Here is a 16,451-nt window from a genome sequence, read left to right on the forward strand (position 1 = left end):
CCAGCCTGTCTGGCTGACTGGCTGGCTGGCTGGCCGTGCCTGAGGCCTGCCTGCCTGCCTGTGAAACGCTCGGCGAGGCTGAGGCTGAGGCTTTTTGCCTCCACACCCCTGCCGGATCGCCCGCTCTCCATAGGCAGGCAGCAGAGGGGCCAGCGGGGGGCCCGGTCAGGCCAAGCTCTACGCGGCCCCCTGCCTGGGCCTGCCTAGCTTGCTGGCCGGCCAAGGGCCCGGTAGCCGGTTGAGGGCACTCCCCAGTTGCCGAGGCCCAATCAGGCTCGCCTGCGATTTCCCTGGCTGACGGCTTTCCCTTTTCACATGCGCAGCCGATCGCTCTCGTCGCCCGATCGCCCGATATTTGTCGAGACTCAAACTCGATCCGACTGCCTGTCTCGACTCCGGTTTCCGAGCGGAGGTCTGGGCAGGGTCCAGCCGCGGTGGGCGGCACCCGGCCGCGTGCCAGCTCGACTGTGGGCGGAGCCACACGCGCCCAGGCTGAACACGGGTGGCGCAACGAAGCTGCACACACGCGGATGCTCGCTGCTCGGCCGTTTGTTGGGTTAATGCTTATATGGCCGAGATCGAAAGCTAGAAGTACACGGAGACCGAAGGGGAAAGAAGGAAAAAGGGGGAGGTAAAGGGGCGAACCAGGCGATGGACGAGGTGCTAGCTACCAGCAGCAAGAGGAGGCGATCGGGGTGTAGGGGTGTGAGGATGCGGGTGGCGCTTAGGTGCGCTCGCCACGGAGACGGCGGGCCAGCGCGATGTCCTTGGGCTGGATCGTGACACGCTTGGCGTGGATGGCGGCCAGGTTGGTGTCCTCAAACAGCGAGACGAGGTAGGCCTCGGCCGACTCCTGGAGGGCCATGACGGCGCTCGACTGGAAGCGCAGGTCCGTCTTGAAGTCCTGGGCGATCTCGCGGACCAGGCGCTGGAAGGGCAGCTTGCGGATCAGGAGCTCGGTCGACTTCTGGTAGCGACGGATCTCACGAAGAGCGACGGTACCGGGGCGGTAACGGTGGGGCTTCTTGACACCACCGGCCGAGGGGGCCGACTTGCGGGCAGCCTTGGTGGCGAGCTGCTTACGGGGGGCCTGTGAGATGGGGGAAAGCAGACGGGCGAGCAAGGAGAGGGTGCAAGGCGATGAGCCCGGTGTCGTTGCGATAGGGCCAGACGCCGCGCCGGGTGGGCAGGTAGCATTCGCTCAACTCACCTTGCCACCGGTGGACTTTCGGGCAGTCTGCTTAGTGCGAGCCATTGTGACGAGTGTTGGTTGGGGTTGAGTGGATAGGTGCTTGTGTGCGAAGAGTGCAAAGAGGCTTGAAGATGTGCGGTGAGTGGATGAGGAGAGGGAGAGAGAAGGAAACAGGCCGAGCGGAGGCTTGCCTTTTATTCGGATGGCCCGCCAGCCCGCTCGGCCCAGGCAGGGGGAGTTGGGGGAAGGGGCGGCCTGGCTGCGTGTCGCGCTGCGCCAGACGCCCGTATCTCGCGGAAAGAGAGGCCAGCAGGCAGCCAGGCGGTGCAGTGGGGGGGCCAGCGCTGCACCTGCCTGCACCGCCCCTTGCCTAGCCCAAGGCAGGCCTGCTGCCCAACGCAAACGACGGAATCACACCCACGCCCGGCGCTCGGGCTGCCGTACGTGGAGCTTGGCCCTTGGGGCAGAGTCTCCCGTCATTTCTCAAATCACGGGCGACGGGGCGAGGCGGGCTGCTGGCCCCTCTGCTGCCTGCCGGATGATGCACGAGGGCGGAGAGGCATGTGGGCCAGAATCCTCTCTCTCTCTCTGCTTGCTCTGCTTGCTCTGCTTGCTCTGCTTGCTCTCGATCTGCGGTCGATACAGGAGCAGCGCGGTCGGCGCGTCGTGTTCGATTGGCCGGCTGGCGGGCATGTCGGCCCTGCGCTCGGCCAGAGGAAGTTCTAAAAAATGCCAGGGGGGGCTGCTCGCCTACGGCAGGCAGCACGCGCGGAGAAAAAAATGACGGGAGAGTCGAGGGTTCCACGACGCGCCAAAGAAAATTACGGGAGAGTGCCAGGGATCAGCGGATCAAAACGAGGTGAACGTGATTAATTTCAGCCTGGCGGGCGCGGGCGAGACCTGGCGCTGATCCTCGTCGAGTCTCCCGGGATTTTCTCGCGGCCGCTTCGGCCCTCCACACATCGCCGACAGACCTGGCGGGACCCTGGCCTGCCGCGCCCGTCAACCAACCAACCAACCCCGGCCCTGCCTCGCCTGGTGCCCCTGCCAGACCGTCCGGTTGGCCGCCGGGATCCATGCAGCCCGTCAGACCGCTCTGCCTGCCTGCCTGCCTGCCTGCCTGCCTGCCTGCCTGCCTGCCTGCCTGCCTGCCTGCCTGCCTGCCTGCCTGCCAAGGCTGGCCTGGCCTCTCTGCGCGAGCGGGCGAGGGCAGACGCGCGCGCGTGCAAACAGGCCAGGCCGAGTGCATCATCTCTTGCCTGCTGGTCTGCCCGGCCGTGCTTCGACGTGGCAGAGCGGGCCTGACCCCCCGCTGCCTGGCTGGCTGACCTGTCCCGAGCATGCTTGTTGCTGCGCCTGCACCGTACCATGGCGCTCGGCGGTCCTCCTGGCCCTGCCTGCCCGCCAGCACACACGCACGGCGCGTCCCCCCCTCGCCCCCCCGCCCCTGCCAATCCGACTTTGGGCCTTGGAATCCTACAAATACCCTGGCCTGCTATCGGTCTCTTCCTTCCCTCTCTTCCCTCATCACACAACCACATCCAGCTCTCTCAACGCCTTCCACAGCGACTCAAGCACTCTTGCAAACAACACACCTTCTCCCTCTCACCACCCCCCAACACACACTCTCACACAATGTCCGGACGCGGAAAGGGCGGCAAGGGTCTCGGCAAGGGCGGCGCCAAGCGCCACCGCAAGGTGAGTTTCCAGGCTCTCTCCTTTTCCCAGCGACGCGTCCCCCAGCATACCGCCCGCCCGCCCGCCCGCCCGCCCTCAGCTTCCGGCCGGGGTTGGGATCGGATTCCAAAAAATAAAAAATATGCGGGCGGTAGCACTCGTGGCCTCGCCACACTGCCACGCCACCCGGCATCGTTCGACACGGCGCGCTGACCTCGCCTCGCCACCTCTCCCTCTTCGCACTTTTCCTCGCCACCCAACAGATCTTGCGCGACAACATCCAGGGCATCACCAAGCCTGCCATCCGCCGTCTTGCTCGCCGTGGCGGTGTCAAGCGTATCTCGGGCCTGATCTACGACGAGACCCGCGGTGTCCTCAAGCTCTTCCTCGAGTCGGTCATCCGCGACTCGGTCACCTACACTGAGCACGCCAAGAGGAAGACGGTCACCTCGCTCGACGTCGTCTACGCCCTCAAGCGCCAGGGACGCACCCTCTACGGCTTCGGCGCCTAAGCAGCCCTCGCCCCTCGCTCCCATACACACACTCCCATACCGATCGGTCTCACATTGCAGCTGGTGTCCCTCTTGTCTCTCGCCTTTCTCTTCCCAACCCCCCTTTTCTTCTCTCTTCCCGGCCTCGACCTGTACTATTAGCTAGCCACCACCTGGCTTCGCCCACCTTGACCGGGCTCCGCCGCTCGTGTAACCCCCACACACTCGACGGCCGCTGCCTTGGGCAATCCAGATCCACATAAGCATCACACCACCTCGCGTTGCCTGTGCTCTGCTGCGATGGCCCTTGAACAAAGCTGGGTTGCCTTTTGGCCCGTCCGCGGATGGCCTGAAAGGGTCGCCACCTCTCCCTTTCGTTGCAGATGTGCTGAGTTCGCAGCCCATCTCCCTGTCGCGTGAGGTATTCTGCCTGCCTCTACCGGCCACCGGACCAGCGTCGAGCGACGCAGAGGCCTTGCGCAGGCCTATGGCCAGACTCACGGTCCTCTGGCGCAACCTCGACTCCGTCGCCCCGCTCTTCACCGCGGAGCGCCCTCCGGACGTCTGCCGGCCGCCGGGGGCATGAGCCCGGGTTGACGGCGCACATCGCGAGCTTTCGAAGCGGCGTCCAGAGGGGGCCCAAACCTGGGGCTTCGCATGCGGTTCCGAAGGACGAAGGGCGGCAGCATTGGCTCACTCCTTGCCCACTCGCCCAACGCCGGATGCCAGAAGAGGCGGTGCACTGCTTCTGCCAGGCTAGGTCACACAGGCAGGGAAGGTGGCCTGCTCCCGATGCCAGGGTGAAGGCCACCGGAACCGTTCCGATGTTCGCCGTCGGAACAGGCCCGGGCTGCGCCAAGGCGAGCGCAGCATGGGGCGACAACGCTGCTGGAGGGCAGCGGTCGTTCACCTGCCGACCGCTACCGCCACCTCGTGGAGCAGCTTACCAGATCATCGAACTCGAGCTTCGATTCCTGTGCACGCGACCGACACAGGCAGGTCTGGTGCTGGTCGTGCGACCCTCCCCCACTACTCTCTCTCTCTCTCTCTCTCGTCTCTCGGAAGCGGAACTGCCGATTGGCGTGGCCTTGTGGGAGCAGACAAGCGTGCAGCCCACTCGACTTGAGAGAGAGAGAAGAGGGAGACGGCGAGGGGCTGTTTTGGGCTCAGCGCATCGTAAGCCAGCCAGCAGCCTTGCGTGCCGTACGCGGGGCTTGATTGGCCGGTACGGCTTCCAAGGGTCTTGGCACAAAGGCAGGCAAGCAGGCAGGCAGGGGCGGTCCGCCTCTTTGCTTGACCGCTTCTTGGCTGGGCGCCCGCCTCTTGTCTTCGGCCCGGCCGAAACCCTCTTCGTCCGTCGTAAGCAAATCTGGCCGATGCTGGCCACCATATCATCCAACGCCAGGCAGCGTGCTGGAGAGGTGCTGCGAGCTGCGGCCATCGGATGGCTATTTTGTCGTGGCGGAGAGGCGGGCGTAGATCCAGGCAGGGAACCGACTGCCAAGCCGGCTGGACAGGAGCAAGCCAGCAAGCTAGCCAGCCAGGCTCCCGAGATGCGGCGCGGCGCCAGCGGCTTCGGAGCTGGGATCTGAAGGCCGCCCGCGTGGGGACAGCAAACGAGCAAGCTAAGCAAGGCCGGCGAGCGAGCGACCCTTGCCTCGCCTTGTGCGCGGCAGGCCCGCTGCCTAGCCTGGCCTACGCCTCTGGCCCCTCTGTCTCTCCGCTGCTTGCCTGCGCTATGGCCCTTGGCCTGCCGAGCTGCCCGCCTGGCTGCATGTTTGTGCCGGCCTGGCCTAGCCTCGGCATGCCGCCCGCCTTCCTGGCTGCGGGCCGCTCCACCAACACCGCCACCCTTTCCCCGCCCTTCCTGGTCGGAGGCCACCTCCAAACCACACACTACTACTCTACGTACTCTGCCTGCTCCGTTGTGCTCGTCCCTTCTCGTCCTCGCCTCTTCTTGTTGCCCGACCATCACCGTCCCTTTTCTTCTCGCTGCCCATCTCCTTTCTCCATCGCTTCGTTTCCCGTTTGCTGCACTCCGCCCGGCCTTTCCAGCGCCTCTGTTTCTCTCGCGACGACCAGCAGCCCGCGACGGCCGCGGACGAGTGGCCCATCGTTCTCCCCGCCTTGCTCATCGACATCGGCCCGATTGCACAAAGGCAAAGACGCTCTCGGCATCCCGTTGGCCCACCGCATCAACCAGAATCCCTCCTCTCTCCACGGGCCGGTCTGCCAGCGTTCGACGCCGGATCACCAGGGCAGTCACGCACACTTCACCTTCTGGGCACCGCCGCCACGCCACTTGACCCATTCGATTCACGAACCGGTACATCTACGTCCACCGCCGCGACCCCATCTGCTCTTTGCAGCTCAAAAGCGGCCTCGCGCCCCGCCCTCGCCACCATGCAGGCCTGCCGCTCGCTGCGGCTGGCGGCACAGGCGGTGCTCATCGCCTCGCTCGTGCTCTTTGCCACCCTGGCTTCGGCCCACTCGCAGCGCCCTCGACCCCTCCAACGCATCTCGCATGCGACCGATGTGAGGCTCGAGATCATCGAACGCCAGGAGAACCTGGCGTCCCGCCTCACCGATCACGCGAGGCGAGGCTCGGCCTCGAACAACGCACCCAAGAGGCGCTCGCCCGCCACCGTGGTGCCCACCGACTCGCTGCGCCTTAGCCTCCGCGCCTTTTCGCAGCAGTTCTACATCCACCTCCAGCCCAACGACGACTTGCTGCACCCGGATGGCGCCCTCGTCCACTACTACGAATACAACGAGACGTCCGGGCGCAGCTACGTCCGCAAGACTGAGCGGCTGCACAACCACGACGTCCGCGCCTACCATGGCGTCGTCGTCCACGCCAGCCACACGGACCGCAGGTTCGAAGAGGACCGCGCCGGCGTCCGACGCGACATCTACGGCGACAGGGACCTGGGCGTCGTCGGGCGAGCCTCGATCCTGGTCCACGACGATGGGTCCGAGTCGGGCACGCCCAAGGTCGAGGGCTCGTTCGACTGGATGGGCAACCAGCACACGATCGCGACCAGCCGCAACTACCACCGCAAGCGCAGCGACGGCGACCCGGCGCTCGAGCGCAGGCATCTCGAGGCAGACTCGCTCATCCTCCACCGCGACTCGGACATCATGACCGAGCGGGACGCACTCGAGGCCGGCATCGAGTCGGTCGAGGTCGCCTCCAGGCAGGGCTGCTCGAGCGACGGCCTGAGCTACAACAACCAAAGCCACCTCATCCTCAGCGACGCCTTCAACGACGAGATGAGCCGCTCGGCCTTTTCGTTCTTCGCCAAGCCCTCGCCTGCCAAGTTCGCGCGCCGCGATCTTTTTGGCGGCGTCGCCGGATGGTTTGGCAGGTCGGACGTCGAAGCTAGGACGCAGGACGAGCTGGTGGGCCGCTCCGAGGACGCGGAGCGCCGCTACGTGTACGACTTCGACTACCTGACGCCCGACGGCGCGACGTTCGGCAGAAGGCAGGCCACCGGCAACGACATTGGCAACGGCGGCAACGCCACCAACTCGTACGAGGACTCGATCGGGTCCACGGCCGGATGCCCCAGCAGCCCCAGGGTGGTCTACGTCGGCGTCGCCTCGGACTGCACCTACACGCAGAGGCTCGAGGGCGAGGAAGGTGCGCGGACCGAGATCCTCAACAACATGAACTCGGCGTCGAATCTCTACCGCTCCACGTTCAACGTTTCGCTCGGCGTCGTGCAGCTCGACGTGCGCAGCGGGGCGTGCCCGTCCTCGACGCCGTCCGACGCGCCGTGGAACGTCGCCTGCTCGGCGAGCAACAACATCGACGACCGGCTGAGCGCCTTTTCCCAGTGGCGCGGCCAGCAGCCGGCCAACGGCGTCGGTCTCTGGCACCTGATGACCACCTGCAACTCGGGCAGCGAGATTGGCGTGGCGTGGCTCGGCACCCTTTGCATGACCGACACCTCTGGCAGCAGCGGCCAGTACGTCAGCGGCACCGGCGTCAGTTCCATCACGCCGCAGCAGTGGCAGGTGATGGCCCACGAGATGGGCCACAACTTTGGCGCCATCCACGACTGCACGCAGGGATGCAGCCTGACGGACGGCTACGCGGTGGCCAACGGCGGCGCCACCTGCTGCCCGCTCTCGACCACCACCTGCGACGCCGGCGCCGACCACATCATGAACCCGTCGTCGCAGAACAACATCCAGAGCTTCAGCCAGTGCTCGATCGGCAACATCTGCTCGATGCTCGGCCGCGGCCTGGACACGTCGTGCGTCGAGACGCCCGGCCGGCGCACGACGCTCAGCACGCAGCAGTGCGGCAACGGCATCCTGGAGCCCGGCGAGGAGTGCGATGCCGGGCCCAACGGGTCGAGATGCTGCACGTCACAGTGCAAGCTGACGTCGGGCTCCCAGTGCGACCCGGAGACGAGCCCGTGCTGCACGTCGCAGTGCAACTATGCGCCTGCCACCCAGGTCTGCCGTCCCGCCCTCGACTCTCGCTGCGACACTGCCGAGACGTGCAACGGCACCTCGGCCGAATGCCCCGCCGACGAGAAGAAGTCGGACGGCTCCTCGTGCGGCGACGGCTTGTCGTGCGCCAACGGCCTCTGCACCTCGCGCGACCTGCAGTGCCGGCAGGCGTCCACCGGCTCGATGAGCTTTTCGCGCGCCTGCAGCGCCTCGAACGCCAACGGCTGCTCGCTGACGTGCCAAGATCCGTCGACGGCCAATCGCTGCCTGATCCTCCAGCAGACGTTTGTCGATGGCACCAGCTGTGGCAACGGCGGCCGCTGCGAGGACGGCCAGTGCAAGTCCGGATCGTGGCAGGACACGTTCCGCGGATGGTACACCAACAACCTGCGCATCTCGATCCCCGTCACGATTGTCATCGCCATTATTGTCCTGGCGATCCTCGGCGCGCTCCTGCGATGCTGCTGCACCGGCTTCTCGCGCGGCGGCAAGGGCTACAAGAAGGCCAACCGCACCAACGCGCCCGTCTCCGCCGGCCCTCCCCCCGGCGCGGCCCCCTACTACAACAACGTGGGCCGCGACGCCAACGGCACCGATCCCAGCGTCCACACCAGCGTCAACAGCAGCAACGCGCCGCAGCCGCCCGCAAGGTACAGCTCCACGGCTCCGGGCCACGGGGCCCGACGCTCCTCGCGACCGCCGTCGCACTCGCACTCGCACTGGGTGGACCCCTCGGCCTACAACGGTGCACACCCTCCCTCGGCCTTCCCCTACAACGGTGGTGGCGGTATGCCGCAACCGCAGGCGTCTTTTGCGCCGCCCGCCGGACCGCCGCCGTCGGCCAACTACTACGAGAGCTACGGCGGCGGCGGCGGCGGCGGCGGCGGCCGTTGAGCCCCACACGACGCCGCGACGGACATCGACCTGTGGCCCGCTCCTCGCCTGACGATCCGAGCGGGGCCATTGGCATCCTCTGTAAATACCAGCAATCCTCGTCCTAGATATCCTCTCGCTTCAGCTTGCCTCGTCCAACCGCGCTGTGCCAACCACCTTGTCCATATGGCGCTCAACTCCTTCGCACATCATTAGTCTCTCTTTGCTGCCTCTTTCCCCACGCGGTCCCATGCCCTCGTCGTCATCCTCAATCTTTCGGCCGCGGTCGTCATTCCAGTGGAGCGGTCCTTGTCCATTTGTAGCAGCAGCAGCCGTAGCGGCACCCCCTTACGAATCATGAATCGGAGCGCAGCCCTTTTCCGTCGCCGTTTCATTGGCAGGAGCCGCAGCAAACGAAGGCAGACCGCAGCGAGCCGGTTGCCTCGCGAATCTCCCGAGGCCGGCCAGAGAGGTCAGGAGTGGCGACCTGCTTGGACTGTGAGCGTCGGGTGGCGGGTCGGCCGCAGCGGAAGACATAGGCAGTGGGGCCAGACCAGGCCGGCCTAGCCCAGCCCAGCCCGACACGTGCCAGATTTGCTCGGTCGCTCTCGGCGTTGGCCGACGGGCGACCGACCGACCTGCCTGCTTACCGACGGTCCTAACTAGCCTGCTCCTCTCAAGCAAGCTGGCGAGTGCGTTGGGCCCTCCGGCCTTGGCATCTCTCTTGCCGTCGTCGCTCGTCGTCTTAGGGGGCTGGGACGTGTGTCAGGATACGATAACGCAGGCAGGCTGATGGGAGGTGGCCCTTGGGAGCGGGTCCCCCGCCTGCGCACGGACGTGTCCTCGGGTCATCTTTTCGCTTGGCCGGGGCGACGGTCCAACAGAAGATCCGACACTCGTCTCCTCTCTCTGCTGCCTCTCGTCGCCTGGCCAACGGTCCCCAGCTGGTCGGCGCTTGGACGAGCCTCAAGGACGACGACTCGATGGCGTGCGGCGTGCGCCTTGGTCCGAATGGCCGAGCGAGCGAGGAGCCTTGCTGAAGCCCGCCTGCTTTGCGCTGTTGTTGCTTCAGAGGGGGGGGGGGCGCACGTTCGCTCTGCTACTGCTTGGGGGCGGGCAGACAGAAATGCGCCGGACGGGCGGGCGGGCAGACAGAGAGGGGAGAAAAAAAAGCAAAGCAAGCCAGGTGGGCGGGCGGTCGTTTGGTTTGACGCGGGTCCAGCGCCAGGCCGGGCCTCGCCAGGGGGGACGGGCCATCCCGAGGCCAGGCCAGAGAGGAGAGAGAGCCAAGCAGGCAAGCGGGCAAGCGGGCAAGCGAGCGCACGCACGAGGGGCCCGGCCCAACCCATGCCAGCCTGGGCCTTTTTGGCCGTGGGTGCGTTTGCTCCCCTTTCTCTGCGCTGCGCTCGTCGCCGCCCGCACCTCCGCTCCTCCTCCACCACCGCCGCCGCCGCTGCCGCCGTCGCCGCTGTCGTCGCCACCTCTTGAGCTGCTTTGCCGCCAACGACGACTGCCGACGACGTCGACATTCTATCCATCCTTGCGGCCCTGCCATCTACGCCTTCATCCTCCTAGAACCAGCCACCATCCGAGCTGCAGAGCAGCAAGGCCGCTGAGCCGCTCTCGCCCAGCTTGGCACCTCCACCGCCAAGGCAAACCAACGCGATCAGACCGCGAATTCGCCTCGCTGCGCTACTCTTTTTGCGACCCGGCCTCGTTCGTCGCCGCCGCCGCCGCCATCACGAGCAGGCGCATCCTGCCGCGGCCGTCGCTTCTCTGCCACTATCGGGCTCACCGGCATCACCATCACCACCATCAACATTGTCATCACCATCACCACTAGCGCCATCGCACGTCTCCCCGTCTCTCCGCGAACGCCTACTGCTCCCATCTCTCTCACGCCAGGGCGCCTCTCCTGCCTCCGTCGCCGTCGTAAGACCTGCACAAGGCGACGCCATACGTACCGAGTCTTAGCTGGCACCTCGATCGACCGTCGGAGTCGACCCGCTGGCGACCTGTTACCCGGCGCAGCACCGGAACCAAGCCGAACGGCTCCGCCCGCGCATCGGAGGAAGCCCATCGGATCGCGCCCGACGCTCCCGCCGCCCGTCTGAGCTGCATCCCCGCGGGATACTCGTAGGCCCTCCGCCGGCCCGTCAGCCGTCCAGCAGCCGCGAGGTCAACTTGCGCCGCCATACACGAGCGGGAACCTGCCTTGGCCCCTGCCTCTATTGACCAGCACAGCTCCCTGTGCCTCGCACCCACGCCCCTAGCCCCACACTCGGAGGTGAGTGCGTCCTCGCCGCGACTCGATCCGTCGTCCGATGCTTGGCCTCCCACGGCACGGAGTGTTGTGCTGCCGTGCTGACATCCTCCAACTGTCCGCCTCGCCCATCCCGCTCAGGCTGGCTCCAGATCATGCCTTCAAAGAGTCCAAACATTAGCGCATCCTCACCAGGACCCGTGTCCTCGCAATCATCGTCTTCTGGGTCACACTACTCGTCATCCGCATCGTCCTTTCGTCAGGTTGCTACCTCAGATACCTCGTCGGTCCACACCAGCCCGTCCACGGCCACAGACAGCTTCGGCACCTACCGCTTCTCGCCCGCTACCAAGGGCATCTGGCAGGCGCAGTACGACGTCGAAGGCTCGCCTCATCGAGGCCGACACCAGCAGCATCAGCACGTCCAATATCATCATCATCACAATCACCAGCAGCAGCAGCATCAGCAGCAGCAGCAGCAGCAACAGCAGGCCACACGCCACGCACTAGTCGCCGACCCAGCCTACGGTCATCGTCCCCAACCGCCCCCAATGGACCACGGCTTCGAACCGGCAGTCGGATCGCGAACCCAACCCGCGCTCGCCTCGATTGCACACGGTGGATCCTCGCCTGCCATGTCGCAGCAGGCCTCGCGGAGGTTTGAAGCGGGCTGGCCATCGGTGGCCGTCGCCTCGAGCAGCCATGTCCATCCGTACGGCCACGACGAGCCGATGGCGATCGACCAGCATAACGTCCACGCCGGCGTCGTCCACGACTTTGGCACCAGTCCAGAGGCAAGCCGCGGGCCCCTGGCAAAGACGCGGCGGACCAGTCCAGGGGGCTCGCGGGCTTCGGGCGAGCTCAGACCGACGACCAGAAAGGAAACAGTGACGACTGCATCGTCCAGCCCTGCACCGCGACGCCATGACGCGGATCCTGCAGCGCGGCAGACCCCGTTCCACCAGGGGATCGCGGCCGAAGTCGAACGCTCCACGCCGGGGACTCTCGCTCCCGGTGCATCATCCGCTCAGGCGCCCTTCGATCGGTCCTGGAGCGCGGGCACGTCGCAGTACCAGCCGGGGTTGCCCCACGGCGACTCTTCCCACACAGCGTCCACGATGCGGGTCTCGCCGCGGACGCGGACTGTAGACGTGTCAGGCCGCAGCCCTGCCTCGACGACTTCTGGTCGGGGCCCGCGCTCTCCGTCTGCGCACGCTGCGGCGAGCATGTCGACACCGGCGGCGCCCAGAACGCCACAGCTTCCCAAGATGAACCTGGCCACGTTCCCGCCGCAGGAACTGCTCAAGGTCCTTGCCACCTTGCTGCACGAGATTGCCACTGCCAACGACGAGTTCCGCACCGAGTCTGGGAAGGCGGAGGGGTCGAGGCGATCCAAGTCGCGGAGCAAGGAGCCGACATCGTCGTCAAGCCAGACGCCGAACGACGCGGATGCGGCGCGGACCCAGCCCTACGCCGCCGGCGCGCACCTGTCGTTCAACGACGCCCGGCGTCCGTCGACGACCACGGCCGCCCTGGGAGCCCTGGCGACGCCGTCGAGCACGCTCTGCTTCCACGCCCGCAACGTCCCCAGCATCAGCATCGAGTCGTACCTATTGCGGATCCTCAAATACTGCCCGACGACCAACGAGGTCTTCCTCAGCCTCCTGGTCTACTTTGACCGTATGAGCCGGATGGGCACCGGCGCCAAGCCAGGGGCCAACAGCGACACCGAGATCGCCGGCGAGGCGGCCGGCCTCCCACGAGCCGCCGAGATGGCCACCCGTGCCGGTCTTCCGGGCCCGTCCGAAGGGGGCGGCGTCGGAGCCGCTGCAAATGAGGCCGAAGCCTACACCCACCCGGGCATCAAGGGGTTCGCCATCGACAGCTACAACGTGCACCGGCTCGTGATCGCTGGCGTCACGGTGGCGAGCAAGTTCTTCAGCGACGTCTTTTACACCAACAGCAGATACGCAAAGGTGAGTAGGCAGGGGCAGATGAGCCGATCGGTCGCCGCATCGTGGCTCGCCCGATGGCGTGGCATTCGGGCATCCGGTGCCGTCGGCTGACAGCCTTCTGGGCTTGCTCGGTGTTTCCTCTGATGGCCCTTCGGTCGCATCCAGGTCGGCGGGCTGCCCGTGCACGAGCTCAACCAGCTGGAGCTGCAGTTCCTTCTGCTCAACGACTTCCGGCTGACGATTCCGTTAGACGAGATGCAGCGGTACGCGGACCAGCTGCTCATGTACGGCTCTGGGCGGCCCGAGAATGTCTCGCGCGTCAAGGAGCCTTCGCGCGCGGCAGAGACGGGCGCGGCCAAGGCCGAGGTCGGCGGTTCTCGCCGGCCGAGCGAGTCGCGGCCCGGGCCTGTCGCGGTCAAGTCCGACCAGCCGCAGCAGCCACCACCGCCGCCGCGTCAAACGGCGGAGGCGGAGCCTCAGCCCAACGGCGCGCCGGGAGCAGACGGGAGATCGCATCGAGAGGGCGGAGGGCAGGAGGTCGGGATGCAGGATTGACGCAAAGTAGGGGATGGGATGGGAGTTGCAAGGCCGGCCGACCATGAGAGAAGGAGAGAGCGAGCTTGGTAGGCAGAGGCAATAACGCCTAGGTCTGCGTCGAGGTTCCGCGTCGGGGTCGGGGTCGGGCTTGTGAAGGAGCGCTACGGCGGTCGGAGATAGGAGCAAACGGGGGAGACGTTTGCGAGCGAATGGATGAGCCCGTCGAGACGGCCCAGACCGACGTCTCTCGGCCAGGGCAGCCGTCTGGCGTCGCACCGCGGCGGTTCAACCACCCTGTACCCGCCAACCACGGTGCGGCGGCCGGTTTAACCGACTCTGCTTGCATACAGCTCTCTCGGGCGCCCCTCGCCGGTCGTGGTGGGCACCAGGCGGCCAGACATTGTGATGGTACGCGTCAAACTGAATCGGCCGGGCGCATGCGGCGGTGCGTTGACCGTGCGATGTGTGCAGTGAAGAGGTCGAGATCAATGTCGAGGACAAAGGCGATGCGATGCCATGCTCAAGAATAGAAAGAGAGCGAGGGTTCGCCGGGACGTGATGCGCGCGCGCGGAGCGGCTTATTTGCCTTTTGTTACCTCGCCCTCGCACTCTATAATTGGCTGGCGGTGCGAGGAAAGGAGCGGACGATACCTTGCAGCTCGGCGCAAACCGCCGCAGAGCGAGGGAGAATATCATGACGGGTGGGAGCACGTAGAGGGCGATCTTGAGACAATGGACTGTGTGCCGTTCCGACCAACGTATGGTGCGATGCGGTGCGGTGCGGTGCGGTGCGGTGGGACAGAGACACGGGAAGGGCAGACGGATCGACGGGGCCCCCGGGCAGTGTCGAGCGAGTCGACGTCAGAATCCCGAGCGAGCAAAGGGCACCGTGGGCCGTCTTGGACCTTGCCGCCGTGTTCGACGGAGGCCTCAAGTCCGCACGAGATCCGGGCGCCATGCCACGGTACGGTACGGTACAAACATGCCGAGATGCGCCAGCTACTGTGCTAGCGCCATCCCACGAAGCCGCGGTAACGGATACGGAGACGCGGTAAGTTACCGGCGAACGGTACAGGTAACTTAATGCGGCGTGGCTCCTTGCCAATCGTCGGGTTTGTCGATCGTCTGTTATGCGTGGGAAGACAAGGCGAAAGAGAATGTCCGGCGAGTGCCGCCGTGTCAGGTCGTTGTTGTGCGTGATCGGGAAAGATGAAGTTGTCGCCGACCAAAGCTTGGGCCAACCTCATGGGGGGGACGCTTCGACACCCGTCTCGTGAGAATACACGGTGCGTTGTCGAGGGATGTTGCCGGGACCCCTTCTCGACTCTTCCACCGGGTTCGCTGTGCCTGCGCCTGTACACACCATACCGTACCAGAGGTGAACGCGAGAGGCCGTGGACGAGCGACGGTAGGATTCTTTGGCTTGGCGGCGCGCGCTTTGTTTGTTCAATGCGGCCGACCCGGCCACCACCTGCCCTCGTCCATCACATGTCCAGCCACCGCCTTCTTTGCACCTCCGCATGTGCCGTGACTGTACGTGTTGCATCGACAGAGAGCACGAAACCGACCCTTGCAGCGGCTATATGCTCGACTACGTGTCTTTCTGGACCCAATGACTGCAGAGACAGGACGAGGGAGAGCATGAACTGTCACCTGGGCGACGGCGCAGTAGTGTCACGATGAAGGGATGCGGCGAAAGCAGTCATGCGATCCGACGAGAACAAGAGATCGAGGGATCAAAGTCGAGAGGGCGGCTCCAGATCCGCAAGCAGGTAGGCAGGTACATATGTACATCCAGAGCGAAGCGAAGGCAGGAAGGCGGGCAATTCAGGAGCAGAGGGGCATCTAGACAACCCTGATACGAAGTCGCCGCAGTGCCCGGGTTGGCCCCCCGCACCAACCTCCTCCTTGTGCAACTACTGCACACCATCGTCGTGCACAGCAGCATTACATATGTATATTGTCCTACGTCGAAAGTGACCGGCAGGTACGTGCAGCAGCAGAGTAGTACAAGGTGGCGTCGGTCCCTTTTGTCCGTACGGTACCTCGGGTCGGGCGCCGCAGATTCGACTCGCACCAAGACCGGGGCGCTGTACAGACGGCGGTTCCCCTCGCGCGCAGTGGCACATGTACATGTGTGCCTGTGTACAGGCAGGTCCATGCAACACGGTTCTTGCGGGACCTGTCGATGTCCGCGGCTCTGATGCCGATCGAGAGCGCGATAAGCTGCTACGGTGAACGGGCCGTCCCAGCCATTGTTGTCTATCACTCTGGATCGCCTGCAAAGGCATGACTGCAGACATGTTTACATATGTGCCGCTACGTCTTGAGCTCTTCCGGTGGAGACGTGATTGTACAACACCAAAGAGGGAGCGGCCTCGAGGAGCAGCGGCTGGCTAGGTTGGCCCGAGACCGCAGAAGATCTGCGACATCGCCGTGGCCACGCAACGCAGGAGGGATGCCGTACCCTTCGCGACATCTCTCGGGCGTCTTGACGGCACCGGAACACGAATCTTGCGCGAGTACGGAGGGAAGGGCAGGGTGGCGCGCACTGCTGGACGTTGGCGTGGCCTTGATACCCGAGCCACTCTGACCCAGCTCTCAAGAAGAGACAGAGTGTGGCGCTGATTGCAAGTAGAAGGCGGACACGAGCTCGTCCTTCTTCCAGCGCTCGACAAAGAAAGGCGCCAATCACTTGCCGATGTCGCATGAGCCAGTTGGATCTAATCGAATCTCGGCAGGTCGACGACTTGCGGAGCCGGCCATAGTATGCCTTGCCCATCCCGTCTTTCCCTGCTCGTCCTTGCCTGTGTGTGGTCAAACGGTCCAGTTGATCGTTGCGCATGGGCGTCGAATACCGGCGCGGCCATCGGCATCGGAAAGCCTGACTGAACGACTAAGACTGTCTCGGCGGATCCAGGAGGTTCAGTAGTCTGCGCGTCGCCCCGATGGCTGGCCGCGACAATGGCGTGCACCTCGAGGCAACACGACGAGAGGCG

At 65.4% G+C, this 16,451-nt stretch overlaps 4 protein-coding genes across 4 annotated transcripts; 3 read left to right on the forward strand and 1 right to left on the reverse strand.

Annotated features, from left to right (window-relative positions):
- Positions 1 to 724: 724 nt before the first annotated feature.
- Positions 725 to 1,255, reverse strand: PFL1_03867 (uncharacterized protein; the record flags this gene model as incomplete). Its single annotated transcript, XM_007881390.1, has 2 exons — positions 725 to 1,090; positions 1,211 to 1,255. 2 exons carry the CDS (start codon positions 1,253 to 1,255, stop codon positions 725 to 727), a joined length of 411 nt encoding a protein of 136 aa, XP_007879581.1.
- A 1,572-nt stretch (positions 1,256 to 2,827) lies between these two features.
- Positions 2,828 to 3,381, forward strand: PFL1_03868 (uncharacterized protein; the record flags this gene model as incomplete). The annotated part of the gene is made up of 2 exons (XM_007881391.1): positions 2,828 to 2,890; positions 3,133 to 3,381. The coding sequence occupies 2 exons, from the start codon at positions 2,828 to 2,830 to the stop codon at positions 3,379 to 3,381; spliced, it is 312 nt and encodes a 103-aa protein (XP_007879582.1).
- Positions 3,382 to 5,763: 2,382 nt separating this feature from the next.
- PFL1_03869 (uncharacterized protein) lies at positions 5,764 to 8,718 on the forward strand (the record flags this gene model as incomplete). Its single annotated transcript, XM_007881392.1, has 1 exon — positions 5,764 to 8,718. One exon carries the CDS (start codon positions 5,764 to 5,766, stop codon positions 8,716 to 8,718), a length of 2,955 nt encoding a protein of 984 aa, XP_007879583.1.
- A 2,397-nt stretch (positions 8,719 to 11,115) lies between these two features.
- PFL1_03870 (uncharacterized protein) lies at positions 11,116 to 13,470 on the forward strand (the record flags this gene model as incomplete). The annotated part of the gene is made up of 2 exons (XM_007881393.1): positions 11,116 to 12,936; positions 13,081 to 13,470. 2 exons carry the CDS (start codon positions 11,116 to 11,118, stop codon positions 13,468 to 13,470), a joined length of 2,211 nt encoding a protein of 736 aa, XP_007879584.1.
- Positions 13,471 to 16,451: the final 2,981 nt, after the last annotated feature.

Source organism: Pseudozyma flocculosa, assembly GCF_000417875.1.
Source record: "Pseudozyma flocculosa PF-1 unplaced genomic scaffold scaffold00012, whole genome shotgun sequence".
In the NCBI taxonomy this organism is placed as follows: domain Eukaryota; kingdom Fungi; phylum Basidiomycota; class Ustilaginomycetes; order Ustilaginales; family Ustilaginaceae; genus Pseudozyma; species Pseudozyma flocculosa.